The following is a 22,243-nucleotide window of genomic DNA, read 5'->3' on the forward strand; positions in this document are numbered from 1 at the left end:
ATGTTATCTAGAGAAGAAAGCTCCATTTCATCTTCTGCACCTACTGACCCAAGGCAGCTGTCTGAGACAACTAGTCAGAATAATGCCTCAAGTGAACAGGCTTAGATTTCCCCCTGGGAAGTAAACACAAACAGGAGCTGAACAAGCAGTAATACTCTGAGGTGTCAGATAGTCATGTGCTAGTTCAAGGCCTCACTCTGTGAATTTGGGGAAGAAATGGCACTTTACCATATGGCAGGAACAGACATCTAAAGCATCTCTGGCTTTTTGAAGCTATTTAGTGACCTGGATGAACCACATGAGTGTAACAGTTGCCTAGAAACATTCCTTGCTCATAAACTCGATTCCATGTATTAACTCCAAGCTTCTAGAGAAATACATTCACCAGCTACTAAGGAAGATAATTCATCACAGACGTGCAGCAGAACTGGGAGACATTTGGGACTGCAAATGTCCTCAGTCATTGGCTTGTACCTTCAGCCACCACAGGAGGTGGCAGCACACAGCTGCGTCCAAAACAGTTTAGGATTTCTGTCCTCTACTACTGTTACTGGAAAGCTCTTCCAGAATCTCATGACTGATGGTTAGAAGCCTTTTTCTAGCTTCCAGCCCAAACATTTATTCTAGATCACCTTAGCCTCCTTCATTTCTCAGAAACAAGCAGAGCTGTTCTCTACCAGCAGGCTTGAAAGCTGCAGTTGCCCTAAGGATGTGAACTAGAGGGTTAGTTTTATGCAGGTCCAAAATATCTTCTGGATTTGTAAACATTAAAGAACCCTAACTAAACACACAAAGTGCTACACCCAGTCAGGGGAAGGCAGGAAGCTCAGTTACAACTGTCTGCTGCCTTCACCCAATAGGAGAGCATCTAAGATGACATTTCTTCCTTTTATGCAATAAACAGCCACAGAATACCTTCTATCCCAGGAGGATGTGCCAGTCCCAGTCCCACTAGATGGCACTAACTCACTCTACGTAGCTTTCCTTAAAACATTTCATTGGAGAGAGAGAAAGAGAGCTAAAAATCTTAAGTTGAATCACACAAAAATTGTATCACACCTTTCCCAATATATTCCCTTGAAGACAGTGACCTACCAATGCCAGTGCGGAGCATGACGGACGGAGACTTGGGGGGGTAGGGAGGGAATTTGAAGCACCAACCTGGGAGGGAATGTAGTATCTGAGATTAATATTGCAACCAAGACTTGCTGCAACAGAGTAGAGTCATGCTAATTCATATCAATGGTTGGCTGATCTATTGCAAATTAGCAAGTATGCAAGTCAATAAATATATAGTGTAATGCACTTCAACAGTTTTATTGACCAGTACAAAGCAAAACACTACCACTGCCTAACAACAGGCTAAAAAAAAACCCAAAAATCAAACTCAGTAACACCACAGCTTTGCTCAGCCTCCAAGAAATGAGGCTTTTTTAACTTGGATATGCTTCAGAAACAAAAATGAGCTTTCAATATTCCCCTACGCAGATAAAGGTATACACCTTCTGCTCCAAATGTGTTGAAAACAAAATTAAGACTTGCTTTCCTGTATATTTTAGAGGGTATTCCTTTAAAAAGAGTACTTTCCAACATTGTTTGTGAGCACTTAGGACTTTGGCACTGTTTTAAACCAACGACAGCATCTGTGCTTCTAAGGCTGAGCTCTATCCTATAGAAAGTGGTTTGGCTTTATCTACACTGGTACAGCTAAGGATGTTAGAGACGTAGACAGAGGAAGAGGCAAGAGACAGATGAAAAAGTGCACTGTAAGTTGTAACATTGCGTAAAACAAGTCTTTCAAGATTGTAAATATATTTATGTATTAAACTTCTATATCAGCTTCTGTAAGTCTTCAGATTAAAAACCTCTTCAGAGTGGGGGAAAAGATCAAAAACCTCCCACGCTCCTACTTCAATAACCAAAATTGTTACTCCCTACCAACTCGTAGAATTAATCTTCCTTACTACCCTATTTCACTTATGCTTCCTTCCAAGACTTAACTTCGAGTCCTGACTGAAGTATGGATCAGAAAGAAAAGCATCAATTCAGACTAAATCCTTTCTCTGGTTCTGCTTTGCAGCACCTACACAAAGTTTCTTCTCAAATTAATTCTAAGAGGTTTCTGAAACAAAGCTAGCAACGATCCGTTGTTTTACCATCCTCCCTGATGTTGTCCAAGACTCATTATCTTCCTCCAAAAAATAAACTCCTTACCAGTGACCTAGTTTGAGATGAGTTCTGCCACCATTTCATTGCTCAGACTGTCAACCACAGCTACCAACAATGTCTGGAGAGCTAACACTTAATGCTAGTACATGAAGAAACCACACCGTGAATTATTTCAGTGCCTTGCTCAAGGAAGGCAGCTACTGAACAGTTATGAAATTGCAGGTGAGGACAAAGATGGGATTTTACTAGCAGGTTGTGGGATCACAGGGAGGAGAACTTGCCTTCAAACACTTTTGTATGTGAGTGTTTCAATGTAACCAAGTACACAGTTTTAGCAGCTGAAGTGAACAATTTCCTGAGTCTATTAAATACGGTTACATGATGGATCAAACAGAGAAAACTCGAAACTGTATCTGACATGTGGCCAAATTCACTTCTCAGATGTATTCTCGCAGAAAGGAAGAGACAGATGAGATTCCCACTTCTGAAGACAAAGCTGCTACGAGGGGTTTTGGGGTGTACAAGCTGCCTCAGACAGAGCAACTCCTAAGAACCTAAAATCAGAACCCAAAATCTTCCGTATGGCAAAACATCTGCTCATAGAGATCCCATTTTCGTTCCTCTTAAACACACCTCAAGCAAATTAGAGGTCAAAACACAACTACAGATGGAAAACTGCTAGCAAAGCAGAATTATCCATGTAGACATTAAACCCCAAGTGCAGCACAACATGGATGAGCAGCCAAACCTGCTACCACAGGTACCCGACTCACCTTAGCAACCCCGACTCCGGTGAACCTGGCCTCCAGCAGCTCCTGCCTTCGTGGGTCCAGGCTATGCAATTCTTCCATCATTTCTGCTGCTATGGGAGAACAACACTCAGATTATGCAATGCAAGGGAAGGAGAGAGACTTAATATTCCGTGCCACTGACAGGACCCAAAAGTGCCTGTTCTGCAGCACAGCATTTTCTTGCAAGAGAAATGCAATATTGCCATGCAATCACAACATGACTTTGCCACCATATTACTGTATTTAAACCATAACCCTGCTGGAGAGTTTCCTTTTCTATCTCTTGTACCAGCCATTTTCAACAGCTCTAAACCCAAGAAACCAATTATGTCACTTTCTCCCACTGGCTGCTTTATTAAAAAGGAAAACATGGGACCAGAGTGTTATGACTAAAAGATTCAGAGCTTTTCATCCCTGCTGCATGACTAGGAGAGAAAAAAATGGGGGGTGGTGGGGGAAAGGCAACATTCTTTAATCCTTTACCCCCTCATTTATTTTTGGCCAATCTTGGATATACTACATTTGCCCAACTGCAGATTTCACTGACAACAGCTTCGGTTCCTCCAAGCACAGGGAGAAGAAAATAAAGCACATTTAAACCTTTTACTCTATAAAGCATCAAATACCTCTACTGTAAATAGCTGCTTCTGGCCATACCTGAGGTGCCTCTTGGCAATGCAACACAACAGATGCCATTATTTGAAGGGTTAAAAACAAAAGACGAAATAAAGAGCTAGCATAGTTGTGTAAACAGGTGGAGGAAAAGAAAATCCACCCCCTCCTCCACTCCCCCCCCAAAAAAAAATCAGGAAATACAAAATTCAAATGGAGAACTGCAAAAAACAAAAAAATGGGACAAATTTCAACGTTCATTCTAACTGTGAATCACATCTTCCCAACTGCACCAATCAAGTTCATTTCCAGAAATGTCTGTTCTAGTTTCATTTCTGGACTAAGGTAAGGGGAGGAAAAAAAAAAAGAAGAGAGATAGAAGATAAAGATTTGCTGTATAAAGAGCATATGCGATGAGGAAAGTTCTTGAAGGGCAGCAAGTGCCCTCTAGAACAGGCAGTATACAATTGTTCCTTTTATTAACTGTCCATTTTGTCCCTGCCATTTCCTCCAAACGCTGCAGATCTAAGTTACAGGGGGCAAAGTGAATCCATCCGGGGGAAAGGGGGCATTTGCTCTCGCAAATCAAGAACGCGCCTCAAAAACGGACGGGATACTAAATGCTGTTATTAGAAAGCTCTGTTTCTGCGACTGGGGCTTTTAAACCCCCCGACAAAGCTAGCAGCCCAGTTTGCAAAACAGGAAATTTGTGCACCGAGGAAAATGACAGACAAACCATGGACGCAAAGATGTGAAAGTCCTCCCGGGTCTCTCTCCCCCATCACGGAGTTCAGGGTGACCACTCGGGATGGAATCGCATCCCCACGCCAGGATGGGGAAGGGACTGCCGCAAGTTCCCCTGCCATTCCCCCTACCGCAGGGCCCGGCTCCCTCCCGGGGCCTGGGGACTGCCCTGGGCCCCCTCCATCTCTCCCAGCAGGACATGGCATTCGCTCCCTGCCCTCCCCGACTCCTTCGCGGGGTGATTTCCAGCACCTCTCTCCCCCCCCACTCGGGAAACAGAGGCACGCGTCTGAAAATGAGCCGGTGAGTGAGCAGCCTTGCCCCGCTGCCAGCTGCTGCACCGCCTCGGCCTGCCTCCTCCTCCCCGGCACCCCAGGCAGCACCGCCTCAACTCCCAGGCCGGGGATCCACAGGCCGTGCCCACCCCTCCACCTCCCCCGCCGACCCGGGGCCTCCGCGCTCCCCCGGGCCGGGCTGGGCCGATCCCCCCCGCCCCGTTCTTACCCCCCGCCCGCCGGGCCGGGCCTCGCTGCGAGCCCGCGGGGCCTGCGTCGCGCCGTGCTCCGGCGAGGCGGGCACCTACGGCCCAGGCCTCGCTCCTGCCGCCTCGGGGCACAGGCCTCGGGCCCTGCCGTCGTGACCCCGGCCCGGCCCCGCCGCAGCCAGCGGCGGGCAGCGTTCGACAGCCTCCGCCCCCCGCCTCCACCGCGGCCCAGGGTCGCTGCCCGCCTTCCCCCTGCCACCACCTCCGGCCCCGCCGCCCCCAGGGCGGCCTCGGGCCCAGCACCGGGCAGGGATACGAGGAGGGGGTCTTCTCGAGCTTCCCCCACCGCCCCCGGGCTCTCTCACCTGGCGCTACCGCCGCTGCTGCTCCTGCCGCCGCCCCGCCGCTCCTCTCCCCTCCTGCCCGGGCCGAGCGCTCCCCGGGCACCGCTCGGATCCCGCCGCCGCCGGGGGCAGGAGGAGTAGGAGGAGGAGGGAGGGAGGGAACCTGCTGCGGCGGCGGCAGCGGCGGCACGGGCGGGAGGGGGAGGCCAGGGGCGGCTCCGCGGCCTCTAGTGAGCCAGGCGCTGCCGCCGCTCTGGGCACACGGGCTCCACGCGGGGGATGAAGGGCGGAGGGGAGGTGGGGGCGGCGGCAGCGAGGGGTGTGGGGGGGAGAAGGTGGGGGCTAGCCCCTCGCCGGCTCCAGGGCGGGGAGGGAGACGGGGCGGGTGTGGGGGAGCAAGAAGGGATGGTTAGGCCGCGGATCCCCGGCCTCGCGTAAGAAACCTGGCGCGGCCTGGGTTCGCGCAGGCCGGCGGCAGCTGCAAGGCCTCGCGGCAGGACAAAGGCCCGAGGGAGGGCTCGGCGGGGCGGCGGCGGAGCCCGGGCAGGTGGGGAGGGAGGGCGAGTGGAAGGGCGGGGGGGTAGGGGGGGGCACAGGGCTACGGGGACCCCCTCGGCTTCCCAGGGCGTGTGGGGGGGAGGGGGGCGCTAGGGCGCGGCGGGGCGCGGGCAGGTGGCGGGGCCGGTGCTCGCCCCCTCCCCGCGGCGCTGGGCCCGGCCCGGCCCGGTTCGATTGGTGCACACACACCGGGAGCGCGCGCCCGGCCTCGCGAGACTTGCGCGGGGGCGGGGGAGGGGCGGGGAGGGCAGGGTCAGCGCGGGGGGGCCGGGGGGGGGAGGTCAGTGGGGGCGGGGCCTCTAGGGGCGGGGCCCAGGGACGGGGGAGGGCCCGGGGGGGGGCACAGCAGGTATGGGGCGGGGGGGGGGTCGAGAGGTGCTGGGGGTCAGGGTATGCCTGGGGGCAGCAGAGGGTCAGGATGGTTGAGGGGGGCAGCAGAGGGGCAGGAGGCGTGGGGAGGGTCACATAGACCTGGGGGCAGCAGAGGGGCAGAGTGGACTAGGGGAGCCTGGGGGGGTCGGCACAAAAGCCTGGGAGCAGCAGAGGGTCGGGATGGACCATGAGGTCACATTGCCTGGAGGGGGTCTCAGGGGGCAGATGGCGCAGAGTGGGGTCAGGTGGTGTGTGGACAGGTCTGGAGAGTCAGGGGGCTGCAAGCACAGGTGTCAGGGCAGGTCTGGGGACAGTTCCCCCGCAGGGGAGCAGAGGTTGACCTGCCCCCGCCCCCCCGTCATGTCCCCCGAGAAGAGCTGTAGGTGAGGCGTCCATGCCCACCACCACCCCACCCCAAAGTTCTGCGCCCTATCTCCCGTCTCCATCTTCCACAACCAGGCGCAACCTCACCCCCTAAACCATCTTCATCCCCCAGGAGAGGGTGCAAAGCCAACCCCAGCACCCCCCCCTCCCTTCCAAACACACCACCCCTGATTCTGAGGACCCCCGCCCTAGAACTGGCCGGGCCCTCAGCCCCACTCGGGGCAGCTCAGCCCCGGCCGTGGCGTGTGAAACGCAAGCCGGCAGCTCCCGTTAACCGCTGCCCGCCCTCGCCTCTCGGCGCCCGGGCTGCCGTCATGCTCGAGAGGCGAAAAAGCACCCCCCAAGAAAGATAATGCGAACGGTACAAACGGGGGCAGATGCGGGCTGCAAAGAGTCGGTCCCCGGCCCCGCTGCCAGCGGCGGGGGCAGAACGCGGAGCGCCGCTGCCGGGCGTTGCGAACCCGCTGCGCTCTAAGGCTGAATCAGCCTTCGGAAAAGCAAACAAGCAGCGGAGAGAGGGGCGGGAGGGGAGGGGGGGAAGGAAAAAAAGAGAGAAAGGGTTTTGTTGGGAAAGGAAGTGGCCAGGCCCGTCCAAAGGGAGGCAGGCGCGGATTAGCGATGGGAGCCGAGATTCCCGCAGCTCCCTTAAAGGCTTCGCCTTCCAGAAGGAGGTTGGGGAGCAGGGAAAGCCCAGGGCCGTCCATCGAGCTCCGTTTTCCTGCACGTCCGACAGCCAAGCGATTTACGACCCAACTGGAACCTACCAGTTTGGCAAAAGCGATGCTGCGGGGAAGAGCCGGTGGAGCATCGCGGCAGGGCGGCGGTGGAAGGGAAGGAGGAGGAGGAGGGTGGTGGTGGCGGGGGGGGGGGGGGGGGGGGAAGTCGCACTAGTGAAAAATTGTTCATTTCTCCTAGCGGGAACGCGGCGTTGTTTGAGAACTTGGTGTTGCAAATGGCTTTCGAGGCGCCTGCCTCTTCTCACAAGCTGGATTTCTTGGGCTTTAATCTCTCTCTTCTTTTTTTTCTCCTTTCTCATTCTCTCCCTTCCTCTTCCCTCCCCCTCTCCCCCCCTTTAATTTTGTATTTCTTTTTAATACGCGTGGGGGAAGAACCGTTCCACTTTTCAGCTCCCTGTTCTGTGAGTCACATTTTCAGCACAACCAGCGGCAGGAATGTGTTAAATAAATAAATAAATAGATAGATAGATAGATAGATAAAGACATACAACGTTGGTTTGCCTGTGTCGTTGTTGGGGTTTGGGGGGGGGGGGGGGGGGGGATGGGGGTGTTCTTGTTTGGTTGGTTGGGTGGCTTATTTTTTTGTTTGGTTTGGGTTTTTGTTTGTTTGTTATTTTTTGTTTGGTTTGGGGTTTTTTGTTTTTTGACATGAAAATGCACAGTAAAGATGCAACTGCCTGGAGAACGAATCACAGCCATTTAGGGAACGGCTAATTAGGACCTTTTGTAATGAGTGACCCCGGCCGTAGTGGGAGGTGTCCCTGCCGATGCTAGAGAGGTTGGAACTGGATGATCTCTAAGGTCCCTCCCGACGCAAACCGTTCTGTGGATCTGGTGAAATTTCGTTTGTGCCTTTCTGGTTGGTTTTTGGGTGGAGGGAGGTGCAGATCTGGGAGCTGTTAACACCCGATAAAGGCACTGACTTCAGTCGCCACGGACTCATGGACCACCACCCCTGATACACCTCCGGCTTCAAAAGGAGCACTTCACCCTCTTCAGAGTGCCAGGCAGGAACTGGATGCCCTTACACCAAACTTATGGCACTGTTCCCCTCACTGTGTGTTTCAGGGGAGATGAGTACCACTTTGATCCCAGTTTTCCTGTGCTTTGGAGGGCTTGTTGAGTCTCTTCCTCCTCTTCCATACTGCCTGAAAGGAGGCTGAAGTGAGGTGGAGGCTGGTCTCTTCTCTCTAGTATCAGGTGACAGAACAAGACAAAATGGTCTTAAATTGTACCAGAGGAAGGTTATCACAGATCACAGCATGTTAGGGGTTGGAAGGGACCCAAGGAGATGATGGAGTCCAACCCCCCTGCCAGAGCAGGACAATCCTATCTAACACAGGTCACAGAGGAACACAGCCAGACAGGCCTTGAAAGGCTCCAGAGAAGGAGACCCCACAACCTCGCTGGGGAGCCTGTGACAGTGCTCTGGGACCCTTCCAGGAAAGAAGTTCCCCCTTGTGTTGAGGCAGAACCTCCTTTGCTGCAATTTACACCCATAGGTTATGTCAGAGATGAGGAAAAATGTCTTTGATGCAAGAGTGGCTAAGGATTGGGGCAGGCTGCCCAAGAGATGGTGGAGTCATCATCCCTGGAGGTGTTCAAGAAACACCTCCATGTGGGCATGGCACCAGGGGCCACTGTTTAGTGGCCATGCTGGTGTTAGGTTGATGGTTGGACTGGATGATCTCAAAGGTCTTTTCCAACCAAAGCAATTCTATGATTCTCTGCACTGCTGGGATCATGTCACTGTCAATCTCTTCACACAGGCTACCAAAAGACCTCTGGGTTATAATTTCCTAACAGTGTTATGTTCACTATCATTTCAGAGAATTTCATTTCATAGAATCAACCAGGTTGGAAGAGAGCTCCAAGCTCATCCAGTCCAGCCTATCCCCCAGCCCTATCCAATCAACCAGACCATGGCACTAAGTGCCTCATCCAGTCTCTTCTTGAAGACCTCCAGAGATGGTAACTCCACCACCTCCCTGGGCAGCCCATTCCAGTGCCAATCACTCTCTCTGCCAACAACTTCCTCCTAACATCCAGCCTAGACTTCCCCTGGCACAACTTGGGGCTGTGTCCCCTTGTTCTGTTGCTGCTTGCCTGGCAGAAGAGACCAACCTGACCTGGCTACAGCCTTCCTTCAGGTAGTTGTAGACAGCAATGAGCTCTGTCCTGAGCCTCCTCTGCTGCAGGCTGCACCCCCCCAGCTCCCTCAGCCTCTCCTCACAGGGCTGTGCTCCAGGCCCCTCCCCAGCCTTGGTGCCCTTCTCTCAACACCTTCCAGCACCTCAACATCTCTCTTGAATTGAGGGGTCCAGAACTGGACACAGCACTCAAGGTGTGGCCTGAGCAGTGCTGAGCACAGGGGAACTGTAGTCTTTAGGCCAACAGCTGGACTGGATGACCTTAGAAGTCTTTTCCAACCCAAACAATTCTCTGACTCTATGCACACTTTCAGCTGCAGTTCCCTGTCCAAGATGCCAAGAGAGCAGCTCACCCAGGGCATGGCAGCTTTATCTTCCTGCAGCACAGAGGGGAAAGGAATCAACAAGTTGCAACTCTACTTCTGGCCACGAGCAGAATGTCCAGAACTGGATGATCTTTAAGGTCCTTCCCAACCCAAACCCATTGTATGAATGTCTGAATCTCCCATGGGAGCTAATCCCCTAGGTTGGGACTCAGCAGAGAAGAGGTGGGCTGGTGCCTGCTGCTTTTTGATTCCCTCTTCTTTTTCTTTGTCATCCTGTTTTCTAAATAAGAAAAGGCAACTGCTTGGAATGTGTTTCTGGCAAGAAAAGGTCAGTTTGTGTTTTTCTAATTCCAAGTGTCTGGAATATGCATTTCATCATCTTGTATAGGACAACTCTGGAGTCGATTAACAACTTTAATGTCAGCTTTTAAGATACTACTTCTAAAAGCATCCAAACGACATCAAATAGCTGAGGTTAGGAACCTAAAATCCTGTCAATCTCAGCCCAGTTTCCTCCCACAGCACTTCAGTTTGTGGACAGTTTCAGCGTGTTTGACTTCCTTGCCCAGCAAGAGAAGAGAATATTCAGACTCTCAGGCAGCAAAACTTCTTGCAGCCCACATTTGAGTGACATGCAAAAGTGATTCTGTTTTCTCCTTCTTTCATTAGCTTCCTAGCAGCCCCTGAGCTCTGGGCCTTTTAGAGGAGGTGGTTTGAGAGCTTGGCAATGGGATGTTCTGAGCAATGCAGCACATCTATGGCTGACCAAATATTATCTCACTCATGGGGGCAAGCCAGCCCTCCTACACCATCATCTCTGCCAGCTTCCTCCCATACAGCATCCTGCTCTTCAGCTCTGCCATCACCCAGTGTTAATGCTTCTTACTACACCCCCCGTGGCAGCTCTCATCTTTTTGCATGGTCTCCTTGGATGTCAGCACTCCCCTTGGCACGTTGCACTTGTAGCATGCTTTGAAGCACTGCTCAGCTGCTGCAGCCATTTTCTTTGTCCCTAAAGTCAACTCCAGCAGGCTCCAAGAGCTCCCCTCCAGCCAGCAAGGTGGGCAAAATCCTGCCTGTGCATCACAGCTTCACTGTGGAAGCTGCTGAAAGGCTTGGAACACAAACCCTATGAGGAGAGGTTGAGGGAGTTGGGGGTGTGCAGCCTGGAGAAGAGGAGGCTCAGGGCAGAGCTCGTTGCTGTCTACAACTACCTGAAGGGAGGCTGTAGCCAGGTCAGGTTGGTCTCTTCTGCCAGGCAAGCAGCAACAGAACAAAGGGACACAGCCTCAAGCTGTGCCAGGGCAGGGTCAGGCTGGATGTTAGGAGGAAGTTGTTGGCAGAAAGAGTGATTGGCATTGGAATGGGCTGCCCAGGGAGGTGGTGGAGTCATCATCCCTGGAAGTGTTGAAGCCAAGCCTGGCTGGGGCACTTAGTGCCATGGTCTGGTTGATTGGATAGGGCTGGGTGCTAGGTTGGACTGGATGAGCCTGGAGCTCTCTTCCAACCTGGTTGGTTCTATTCTATACCATTCCATTCCATTCCATTCCATTCCATTCCATTCCATTCCATTCCATTCCATTCCCTCTTAACCCATCCTAGATATGACCAAACTGTGGTGAGGTTCTTTAGACGTTTTAGTGTCAGGTAACAGGGGTCAGCTGTCTTGAATCTGCAAAAGAGAACAAAGCACAAGTCAAGCTCCTGATCTTTTTAAATGTGTTTTTGGGGACTTTGCCTCTGCTTTCCAGGCTTGTGAAATCCTCTCACTGCATTCCCCCCCCCAGCATTTTTGTACTGCCAAGAGGTTTAGAAGTCTCTTGACAGAATGCAACACATACACAAGGAAGAGAGCTGAGATTCCTCAGGGATAGCAGGACACCAGGAGAAGCACCAAATAGCCTGAGCCTTTGAAACACAAACCCCAGGTATCTGCAACATCAAATCCCAACATTTTACAGCCACTGAGACAAAAAAACCCAAACCACTCAAACTCAACAACCAAACCAACCCAACCACAACAAAAGTTGAGCACTCAACAGGTTTCTTAAGGTTTCAGCTCTGAGGGATGATCTCACCTCCAGGCAGCACATCCAGAAGGTGTCTGCAGAGCAGATTCTGTTGGACCTTAAGGAATGAGTGAAGATTTTTCCACACTTGGGGCATTCAAAATATCTCATCCTCGGGGCGTGGGGGGAGGTTCTGCAGGGTCTAGAACTCCCAGCACAGCCTTTCCCTCACTAGAACATCAGAAGGGGCTCTCCTTTTCATTAGACAGGAGAAAGTTGGTGTCTCAGCTCCTGACAGATAACATGCCATTGCCTGACTCCTTCCCCAGGCCATTCGGAGAGCCTCCGCCCTCCCACACAATGGATTTTATCAGGGAGGTTGTTCCTGCCCCTCCCTCTGTCTACACCTTCAGGTATCCCATTAAGAAGGCTTTGATACCCAGACCCAGTAGGAAAGCATCCAGATCCCTCAACCTCCACACACGGAGCCAGCCAAATGCAACCTCAGAGCGGTGCCTCGATCCAGGGGAGGAGTGGGAGGCAGCCTGTGGTGTAAGGGCAGCTGGACCTGTGCAACCACCATGGCCTGGCCAAGAGGAACCACGACTCACAGGGAGGAAAGGAACACCTCTGTTAGAGCATCTGCTTTCCCCAAAGCACATGGTCCTGGCAAAATCATAGAGTCAACCAGGTTGGAAGAGACCTCCAAGATCATCCAGTCCAACCTAGCACCCATCTCTATCCAGTCAACTAGACCATGGAATGCTTTAGCATTCAACTAGATCATGGAATGCTTTAGCTTGGAAGGGACCTTTAAAGCTCATCTGGTCCATCCCCACCCCGTGCAGCCAGCAGGGACATCCTCAACTACATCGGCTTGCTTGGAGCCCCAGACAAACTGACCTGCAATGGCTCCAGGGATTTGGCTTCTACCACCTCTCTGGGCAAGCTGGGCCAGTATCTCAGCATCCTCAGCACAAAAAAGATTCCTTGAGTGTAGTTTAAGTCTCCTCTCTTTTAGCTTCAAGCCATCACCTCTCATCCTGCTGTAATGGGTCCAGCTGAAAAGTCCATCCTCAGCTCTCAGATCAGCCCCTTTAAAGTACTGGTGGATGCAAAAAGGGTGCAATTCCACTTTCCCCTTCTGCACACCCCTGAAGTGATGGGATTCTTCTCTACGTGCCAGCAAGACCTTCCTTGTCCTCACTCACTCCCAGCTTCCTAGAACATAAGGGTATTATTCTCGGCAGGATTTGCCCTCCTGCTTCTCTTCCTCCTGCATAAGTGGGCATAATAACACCCTACCTTACAGGGGCTTTGAAAGCCTCAATTAAACAAACTGCTCTGAGATTTGTGTAAGAGGAAAATTAAATCAACATCCTATTGTAAAGCTGGAGTTAGTGCCTGAATATTACTCTGAGTATGCTCAGCCTCTGTGTGAATGTCTGTAAATACACACCAACCTCTGTAACAAGGCTCTTCTCAGCAGGGAAATCACTTCAAGTTGAGGAAAAGCCAGATTTAGTTTCCCATGCAGCCTTGGTCGACCTCTTCACATCCACCCTTGGCACTGGAGATGGGAAAAAAAACCCTTGTGGCTGTGTAATTAAAGGCTGTAGCAGAGTGTACCTGCCTAGGGATCCAGTACCATGCCTCCTGCTTGGTCCCGTGGATGAAGTAGCTGTCTGAGAGGGAGATCAGCCAATTTTCTCTCTCAGTGAGGAAAGGCCACATCCAGTTTCCCTGGGGAAGGGTGGCAGTGGGCTCTCCATCCACTGCTCTATAGACTCAAAGAATGTGAGGGGTTGGAAGGGACCTCTAGAGATCAGCCAGTCCAACTTCCCTGCCAGAGCAAGATCACCTAGGGCAGGTCACACAGGAACACATCCAGGCAGGTTTTGAATGCCTCCAGAGAAAAGAGATCCAGAGTAGATGTTCCCCACACACCATGGAGATGTGAGTCTAACCTCTGTGACCTCGAGCTGCCAACAGCATCTTCCAAATTCACAGACACTGAAAGCAAGTTCCAGAGCCCCCAGGACTGGCTGCAATGCCCCAGAGCTCCCCAGCCCCTGAATAACAGGAGGACAGCAGAGCTGCAAGGGTCCTCTGCACAAGGAAACACAAACACATCCTGGATTCACCACTCATGCTTGCACTCCACCCCAAACCCAAGCTGCTATTCAGTGCTGGTGCTTACAGTGAAGACTCTTTGGGGTTCTTCAAGACCAGAGAGCACAGTTTGGAGCAGCAGGGTGCAAACCTCACCAGGATGTTCTTCTTTCCTGGAAACAAGCATGGATCAACAGGCTGGGAGCTCCAGGCAGGTGCTAACCTGTTAGACTTGCTACTGATCTTTGCCATTGAATGCTTTCTAACCACAGCCAGTTCCCACTCAGCCAACTGTGGGGCAAAGATTGCCTTTTCATGAGTAAAAGCCTTGAGTGGTTGACACCTCCTGTCATACCATCCAGCCCCTGGGCAGGAGGCAAAAGCAGAGGCACACATGTCTGAGATTCTCTTGCCTCTCTCTGACTGTGTTCCAGCCAAGCTGCCAGGCCTGGCTTGCACTCCCCATACCAAAGATAGCTGCATCCAGTTGAGCTCAGATCAGCGTTGGCTGTTGCCTCCTGCACTGTGTCCCACTTTCTCAGCAATCCAAGCTCCTATTCAGCAAGGCATTTACACACAGGAACTTACTGCCTTCAGCAAGAGCTAAGCACAAACTCCAGAGCTTTGCTGATTAAGCAGAGAGCTGACAATTCCTCTCTAGCACCTTGCTGTGCAGTAGAGTCCTCCAAAAAATTCCTCCCTCCTCCTTTTCCTCCTCCTCCAGCATTCCTGCCTTGCCCTGAACACATCTATGGCAGCACTGTCAGAATTCAGAGGGCACTGTACAGAAAGATGTGTGCCAAGCACATGGCCCAGTCAAGGGCAATGACCAGTTGCCACAGCCAAAGTGATCCTGACCATGTCTTCTCTTCAGCCTGGAGAAAAGAAGGCTCCAGAGAGACCTTAGAGCAGCCTTCCAGTACCTGAAGAGGCTACAGCAGAGATGGGAATGGACTTCTGATAAGGCCTTGCAGTGCCAGGACAAAGGGGAATGGCTCTGAGCTGGAAGAGGAGAGATTGAGACTGGAGATGAGGAAGAAATTCTTGACAGTGAGGGTGGTGAGACACTGGAACAGGTTGCCCAGGGAGGTTGTGGATGACCCCTCCCTGAATCATAGAGTCATAGAACCAACCAGGTTGGAAGAGAGCTCCAAGCTCATCCAGTCCAACCCAGCACCCAGCCCTGGCCAATCAACCAGACCATGGCACTAAGTGCCCCAACCAGGCTTGGCTTCAACACTTCCAGGGACAGTGACTCTACCACCTCCCTGGGCAGCCCATTCCAATGCCAATCACTCTCTGTCAAGAAGTTCCTCCTAACATCCAGCCTAACCCTGCCCTGGCACAGCTTGAGGCTGTGTCCCCTTGTTCTGTTGCTGGTTGCCAAGGCCAGGTTGGATGAAGGCTTGAGCAATCCAGGCTAGTGGGAGGTGTCCCTGCCCATGGTAGGGGGGTTGGAACTGGATGATCTTTTAAGGTCCCTTCCAACCCAAACCATTCTATGAATCTTCTGAACTAATCATCCCCAGTATGGCACCAAACCAAAAGTGGTGGCACTGCTCCAACTGACAAATCAGATGCAGCTGACTGATCAGGAGAACAAAGACATTGGCATGACTCAGTTTCCCTCCATCTGTCTTTACAGAGGTGAAAGGATGCTTCCCAAATCCCTTAATAACTTGATCTCCATGGTGTTATCCTCATCCATACCCTCACTTCTAGGCACTAAAGCCTTTGTATCACTCATTTGTGCTCAGGAAAAATGGTGCAAGCTCAGTTTGAGTTTGTGATTCCTGTAGCTAACCCAAGTGGGACTCATCCCAGTGCTGATGACAAAAAGCAGCTCTTCCAGCTTTGGTTATGATGCAGTGCCAAAAGCAGCTGGCAGGTGTGCATGGAGCTTCCTCCTGCTCACACCTCTGGTTTATTAGAAGTAATCAGGTCTCATTTAACCTGAAGCTCTACAACTATCTACAGGATTAGAAATGGTGGTGACATATCATCACAGAATGACAGAATGTCAGGGGCTGGAAGGGACCTCCAAAGCTCAGCCAGTCCAAATCCCCTGCCACAGCAGGAGCACCTGAGGCAGATCACACAGGAACACATCCAGGCAGCTCTTGAGTATCTCCAGAGAGAGAGACTCCATACCCACCCTGGGCAGCCTGTGCCAGGCTTCTGTCACCCTCACAGGGAAAAAATTCCTCCTCATGTGAAAATGAAACTTCCTATGCCTCAGCTTCCACCATTGCCCCTTGTGCTGGCACTGGCATCCCCCAGCAGAGCCTGCTCCAGCCTCCTGGCACTCACCTTTACATCTTTGCAAGCATTAATGAGGTCACCTCTCAGTCTCTTCTTCTCCAAGCTCCCAGCCCCAGCTCCCTCAGTCTCTCCTTCTAAGAGAGATGTTCCACTCCCCTACTATCCTGAGAAGGTGGAGCTGAAGCATTTAGGAGGGCAGACAGCTGTGTCTGCTCTCACATGCTCCTGGTCTGAAGCATTTCATGTTACTGCTGTAGAATCACAAAGGATGACTGCTGCTTCCCACTTGCCTGTGCTGTCAGGAAGATCCTGACAGAGCTCCAATTTTCAGTGGGATTTGCAGTTTATCTGGGTCTGAAGTATCAAAAGTACTCCCAGGTTCTTGTTCTCTTCATCTCCCCTGTTCCCTTCCTGCCTCCCAGTTCCCATTCACCTTGTGAAATCAGGATGCCACAAGAGGAACACTGTACCTGGGAGGGTAGAGACTTCTTTGCCACTCACTGGAGCCCTCAGCATCGTGGCTGGATCAAAAGCCTTTCTGAAGGACTACTTCTGGCTCAGTCCAAGTCACAGGCTTGATGCCATAATCCCTACATGAAAGGGTTATGCAAAGGGTCAGAATAGGTGATGATAAAGTTCCCTTCCAGCCAAAACAATCTACAAACCTCCAAGGAAATCCACCATCCTCTGGCAAAAGCTAGGACCAGACTTTCTGAAGTATAACAATGTCTGGCTCCAGAATTGGAGGGGCAGTGCCTCTGAAGAGCTATGAAATCATCTCTTCTGCTTGGGAGGTTCAACAAGCTGTGTTGGCATGGCCTGGGAGCCACAGACCACAAGACTGGAATACTGGGAACAAACCCAGTGCAGATATGCTCAGAATGGCTTTAAAGCTAATGTTACACTGCTGAAAAGGAAGAGGGGAGGGGAAAGGGAATAAAACCAAGGCACTGAACTTGACTTTGTGGTGTAGCAGAAGTCAATGTGAAGATTTCCTTTGAACGTGCTAGGGAGCTGTTGTGCAACCCAGCCTGCTCAGCAGGCCCAAGGTGGGAATGGCAGAAGCTGCTGCAAGTCAGGACCAATGTACCAGAGCAGAGCTGTGTGGGACACAAGGCCTGGAGTGGCAGGAGAGCAGCAGCTTCAGAGCAAATGGGAGCTGGTGGAGGTTAATGAAGGAAGCTCAGGCAGTATCTGTCTGTAGGAGGCCTGGCTCAAGTGGAGACCATTAACTTGTTGCTTTCTGAACACCACCAGCAGGACTGGAAACAAAAGCATGTCTGCCCAGCATGGGTCATGCTGAGTGATTGCTTAAATACTCCAGCAGCATGAAAAGCCTTGAGAAAGGCAAAGAGACACTTCAATGGCTGCAGGCTCGCAGGGCTGCAAGTTTTAGCATGAAGCCCAAGTCAAAACCAGGCAGGCAACTGAGAGGTAGCCTTGAAAGCAGAAACAAATAAATCACTGCCCTTCATTTTCTCCCACTGTGGAGGCAAAATGTAAAGGGGAGTCCATCAACTTTGACTAAATTATGCTTTGTAATTAAAAACATATTTTCCTGTGCTGCTTATAAGCCTTTGGATGATTAATAAGGCATTTCTCAAATTACTTTAATTCACACTAATTATGCTGCTTGTTTACTCCAGTCAATAATTTTTCTTCCAGGGAAGATAAAGCTATCCCAGGAGGAGGTCTTCCTCCAGGGACCAAGAGGGAAAGGACCCCAGAGAGAAGCCTAAGGCACCAGTAACGCATGAGAGGTCCTTCTCTGAAAGCAACAGAGTGGGTTACATGACTCACATCACGTCCAACACTCACAAGACTTACTTTGCTAAGCCTGACTTTGGATAAGATGAAGATGTTCAATATCTTTATTGAGGATCTGGATGAGGGGATTGAGGCCAGCATCAGTAAGTTTGCAGATGACACCAAGCTAGGAGCAGCTGTGGAGCTGTTGGAAGGTAGCAGAGCCCTGCAGAGGGACCTGGCCAGGCTGCATGGGTGGGCAGAGGCCAATGGGATGAGATTTAACAAGGCCAAGTGCAGGGTTCTGCACTTTGGCCACAATAACCCCAAGCAGCTCTACAGGCTGGGGACAGAGTGGCTGGAAAGCAGCCAGGAGGAAAGGGACTTAGGGGTACTGATAGATGGTAAGCTGAAGATGAGGCAGCAGTGTGCCCAGGTGGCCAAGAGAGCCAATGGCATCCTGGGCTGCATCAGGAACAGTGTGGGCAGTAGGACAAGGGAGGTTCTTCTGCCCCTGTGCTCAGCACTGCTCAGGCCACAGCTTGAGTGCTGTGTCCAGTTCTGGGCCCCTCAATTCAAGAGAGATGTTGAGGTGCTGGAAGGTGTCCAGAGAAGGGTGACAAAGCTGGTGAGGGGCCTGGAGCACAGCCCTGTGAGGAGAGGCTGAGGGAGCTGGGGGGGTGCAGCCTGGAGAAGAGGAGGCTCAGGGCAGAGCTCATTGGTGTCTACACCTACCTGAAGGGACATTGTAGGCAGGCAGGGGGTGGCCTCTTCTCCCAGGCAACCACCAACAGAACAAGGGGACACAGCCTCAAGTTGTGCCAGGGTAGGTCTAGGCTGGATGTTAGGAGGAAATTGTTGCCAGAGAGAGTGATTTGCATTGGAATGGGCTGCCCAGGGAGGTGGTGGAGGCACCGTCCCTGGAGATGTTCAAGAAAAGCCTGGATGAGGCACTCAGTGCCATGGTCTGGTTGACTGGCTAGGGCTGGGTGCTAGGTTGGACTGGATGAGCTTGGAGGTCTCTTCCAACCTGCTTGATTCTATGATTCTATGATTCTAAGAGCCATGAGCTTGCTTAGCACCCAGAAGCCTTGAGCTGTGTTTTACCTAGACCTTGCCTGAAGTACCAAACCTGTCAGGGGTTCAGTTTGTGTGGTGAAAATGAAAACTCAGCAGCAAATGCACAGCTTCTGCACTGGGGTAGAAGGCAAATGTCCTTAGAAAGGTAGAGGGCAGAGGAGACTTAAATCTTAGAGATTTAAACTGGATGTTAGGAGGAAGTTCTTTACAGTGAGGGTGAGGAGACACTGGCACAGGTTGCCCAGGGAGGTTGTGAAGCACAGGAGCACAGAGTGTGATCTTTGATCTCATTCTGTGCTTCTGTGCTCCACAACCTGCCTGGAGGTGTTCAGGACCAGGTTGGATGAGGCCTTGAGCGACCTTTTCTAGTAGGAGGTGTCTCTGCCTTTGGCAGGGGGTTGGAACTGGATGAGCTCTGAGTTCCTTTCCAACCTAAACCATTCTATGAGTCCATGAATTTATAGCTCCTGAGCTCCAGTGTGCTAGCTCCAGAGATGCACACCCTTGTGGGCACGAGGGCAAGGCAGCACAATCTGCTTCATCCACAGGAAAACTGGCAATGGAAAAGCAGCATGCTCTGGGTTCTTGCCTTCAATCCATGTACTCGAACTTGTGGATTTGCACTAACCTAGGTGACTAGAGCAGAGGTGCATGGTTATGGGATTCACAGTAGGCCCAGTGACCAGCTGCAGAGAAGAGCAGATTTACCCTTTGTATGGTGTTTGTTCCCAAGACAAGAGCAGGCAACACAGAGGTCAGGTCAGAGCTTTCCTGTTTCACATAGAAATCCAGAGTAAGAGTGACTTGGTACCCGACTTGTTTAGCTGCTGTAAGACAGCAGGACCATTTCTTCAGCTGTTAAAAACATGATTAAAAGCCCCTCAGAGCAGTAGCCAGACATCTAAAGCACTGCTTGGTCTCCTCTTGGAGTGGCCGTCCTTAGCACAAGTCACTCGAAGTGATGCTAGGCAGTGTAAAAGGCACTCTCGCTTGCTGCTGAAGGGGAGGGGGAGAACGATTGCACCAGGTGTGAGCAGGTGAACTTCCTTCTCACCTTGGTGGCGGAACTGAAAGATGAAGTGGCCGAGCTGAAGGACGAAGTGTCCAGGCTCAGGTCAATAAGGGAGAATGAAAGGGAGCTGGATCTGTGGGTGCAGGCTCTGCAGATCCCCCCTGCTAAGGAATCTGCCCCTGGAAACAGTGAGGGATGGGTGCAGATCCCTGTCAGGGGAAGTAAGGGAAATCATCCCCGGCCCTCTCCTTCTCCTCCTCTGCCCTTGCGCAACAAGTATGAGGCGCTGCATGCAGAGGGTACAGAGGGTGAGAGCGATGAGGATCACCCCACTGAGACATTGCCTAGGGTGGAGCAGTCACCACCAACTGTGGTGACTAGCTCCACAAAAAACAAGAAAAAGAGAAGAGTTGTAGTTGTCGGGGACTCCATCTTGAGGGGGACAGAGGGACCCATTTGTCGTCCCGACCCGTCTCACAGGGAGGTCTGCTCCCTTCCTGGTGCCCGGGTTAGGGACATCACCAGGAGACTCCCAAACCTAATCCAGCCCTCTGATTATTACCCCTTGTTGGTAATACAGGCTGGCAGCGATGAAATTGAAAAGAAGGGGACCAGGGCAATTAAAAAGGAATTTAAAGCCCTGGGGAAATTGATAGATGGGGCGGGAGCACAGGTGGTGTTCTGCTCAGTTCCCTCTGTGGCAAGGGAGTTCACAGAGAGGAATAGCAGAACCTATGATATCAACAAATGGCTGAAGGGATGGTGTGAGCGGCGGCGTTTTGGGTTTTTTGATCATGGGGGAACTTTTACTGCGCCGGACCTGCTGGCTTGTGATGGGGTGCAGTTATCTAGGAAGGGCAGGAGAGTCCTGGCACTGGAGTTGGCAGGGCTCATTAGGCGGGCTTTAAACTAGGTCTGAAGGGGGTGGGTGAGGAAATTACTCTCTCTGAGAAGGAGAGAGATGGAAGGAAACTAAGGACAATTGAATCGAGAGCCCAGCTGAAGTGTATCTACACCAATGCACGCAGCTTGGGTAACAAACAGGAGGAATTGGAAGTCCTGGTCCACCAGGGGGACTACGATGTAGTTGCCATTTCAGAAACTTGGTGGGACGACAGACATGACTGGGCTGTTATACTGGAGGGATATAACCTTTTCAGGAGAGATAGGCAAGGGAGAAGAGGAGGAGGGGTGGCCCTGTATATTAGAGAGTCACTCCATGCCATTGAGCTAGAAGTGAGGGATGAAGGGGTAGAGACCCTGTGGATTAAAATCAGAGGTAGGACTAATAAATCTGACATCCTGGTTGGAGTCTGTTACAGACCACCCAACCAGGATGAGGGAACAGATGAGATATTTTACAAACAGTTGGAGGCTGTCTCAAGATCTTCAGATCTTGTCCTTGTGGGTGACTTTAACCTGCCAGATATCTGCTGGGAACTTAATTCAGCAGAGAGGAGGCAGTCCAGGAGATTTCTGGAGTGCATGGAGGACAGCTTCATGACTCAACTGTTAAACGAGCCTACTAGGGGTCAAGCTCAGCTTGACCTGCTGCTCTCCAACAGAGAAGGGCTGGTAGGAGATGTGATAGTGGGAGGCTGCCTAGGGTGTAGCGACCACGAGTTAGTGGAGTTTTCAATATACAGGGAGGTAGGGAGGCACCTCAACAAAACCTACACCTTGGACTTTAGGAGGGCAAACTTCAATTTGCTCAAGGAACTTATTTCCAATGTCCCCTGGGCAGCAGTTCTTGAGAACAAAGGGGTCCAGGATGGTTGGACTTACTTTAAACAGGAGCTCTTGAAGGCACAGGAACTGGCAGTTCCCACATGCCGAAAGATGAGCCGCAGGGGGAGGCGACCAGCCTGGATGAGCAAAGAGCTCCTGAAGGAAGTGGGGGAGAAAAAGAGGGTGTATCGCCTCTGGAAGGAGGGGAAGGCTTCTCCTGATGTGTTTAAGGAGGTAGCCAGACTATGTAGGAGAAAAATTAGAGAGGCTAAGGCTCAGCTAGAACTTAGGCTGGCCACTTCCGTGAAATTTAACAAAAAACACTTTTATAAATTTATCAATGCTAAAAGGAAGGGCAAGAAGACCCTCCACTCCTTACTGGACCAGGAGGGGAACACTATAACTGATGATGAAGCAAAGGCAGAGGTCCTGAATGCCTTCTTTGCCTCAGTTTTCAACAGTAAGGAGAGAGGAGGAGGATGCAAATGGCCTCTTAAACTGGGGGATGGGGTCGGGGAGCAGTGTGTTCCCCTGGAAATTCATGAGGAATTAGTTCAGGACCTGCTGAGCCATCTGGACACCCACAAGTCCATGGGACCAGATGGGATCCATCCCAGGGTGCT

At 51.6% G+C, this 22,243-nt stretch overlaps 1 protein-coding gene across 5 annotated transcripts in view; it reads right to left on the reverse strand.

The window, feature by feature from the left end:
- The window catches only part of TLK2 (tousled like kinase 2), a 55,279-nt gene extending 49,431 nt beyond the window's left edge, over positions 1-5,848 (reverse strand). For 2 of the 5 annotated variants that reach the window (XM_064174184.1, XM_064174178.1), the window contains exons 1-3: positions 5,166-5,848; positions 2,943-3,031; positions 1,096-1,161 (exon numbers count right to left, since the gene is read on the reverse strand). In XM_064174184.1, the coding sequence (XP_064030254.1) occupies positions 1,096-1,161; positions 2,943-3,023 (147 nt within the window). In that variant the 5' untranslated portion in view covers positions 3,024-3,031; positions 5,166-5,848. Of the gene's footprint in view, positions 1-1,095; positions 1,162-2,942; positions 3,032-4,820; positions 4,913-5,165 lie in introns of those variants that run through there. The other 3 variants (XM_064174181.1, XM_064174182.1, XM_064174183.1) reach the window with 3 other exon arrangements.
- Positions 5,849-22,243: the final 16,395 nt, after the last annotated feature.

The sequence above is a fragment of the Pogoniulus pusillus genome, chromosome 40 (genome assembly GCF_015220805.1).
Source record: "Pogoniulus pusillus isolate bPogPus1 chromosome 40, bPogPus1.pri, whole genome shotgun sequence".
Classification (NCBI taxonomy): domain Eukaryota; kingdom Metazoa; phylum Chordata; class Aves; order Piciformes; family Lybiidae; genus Pogoniulus; species Pogoniulus pusillus.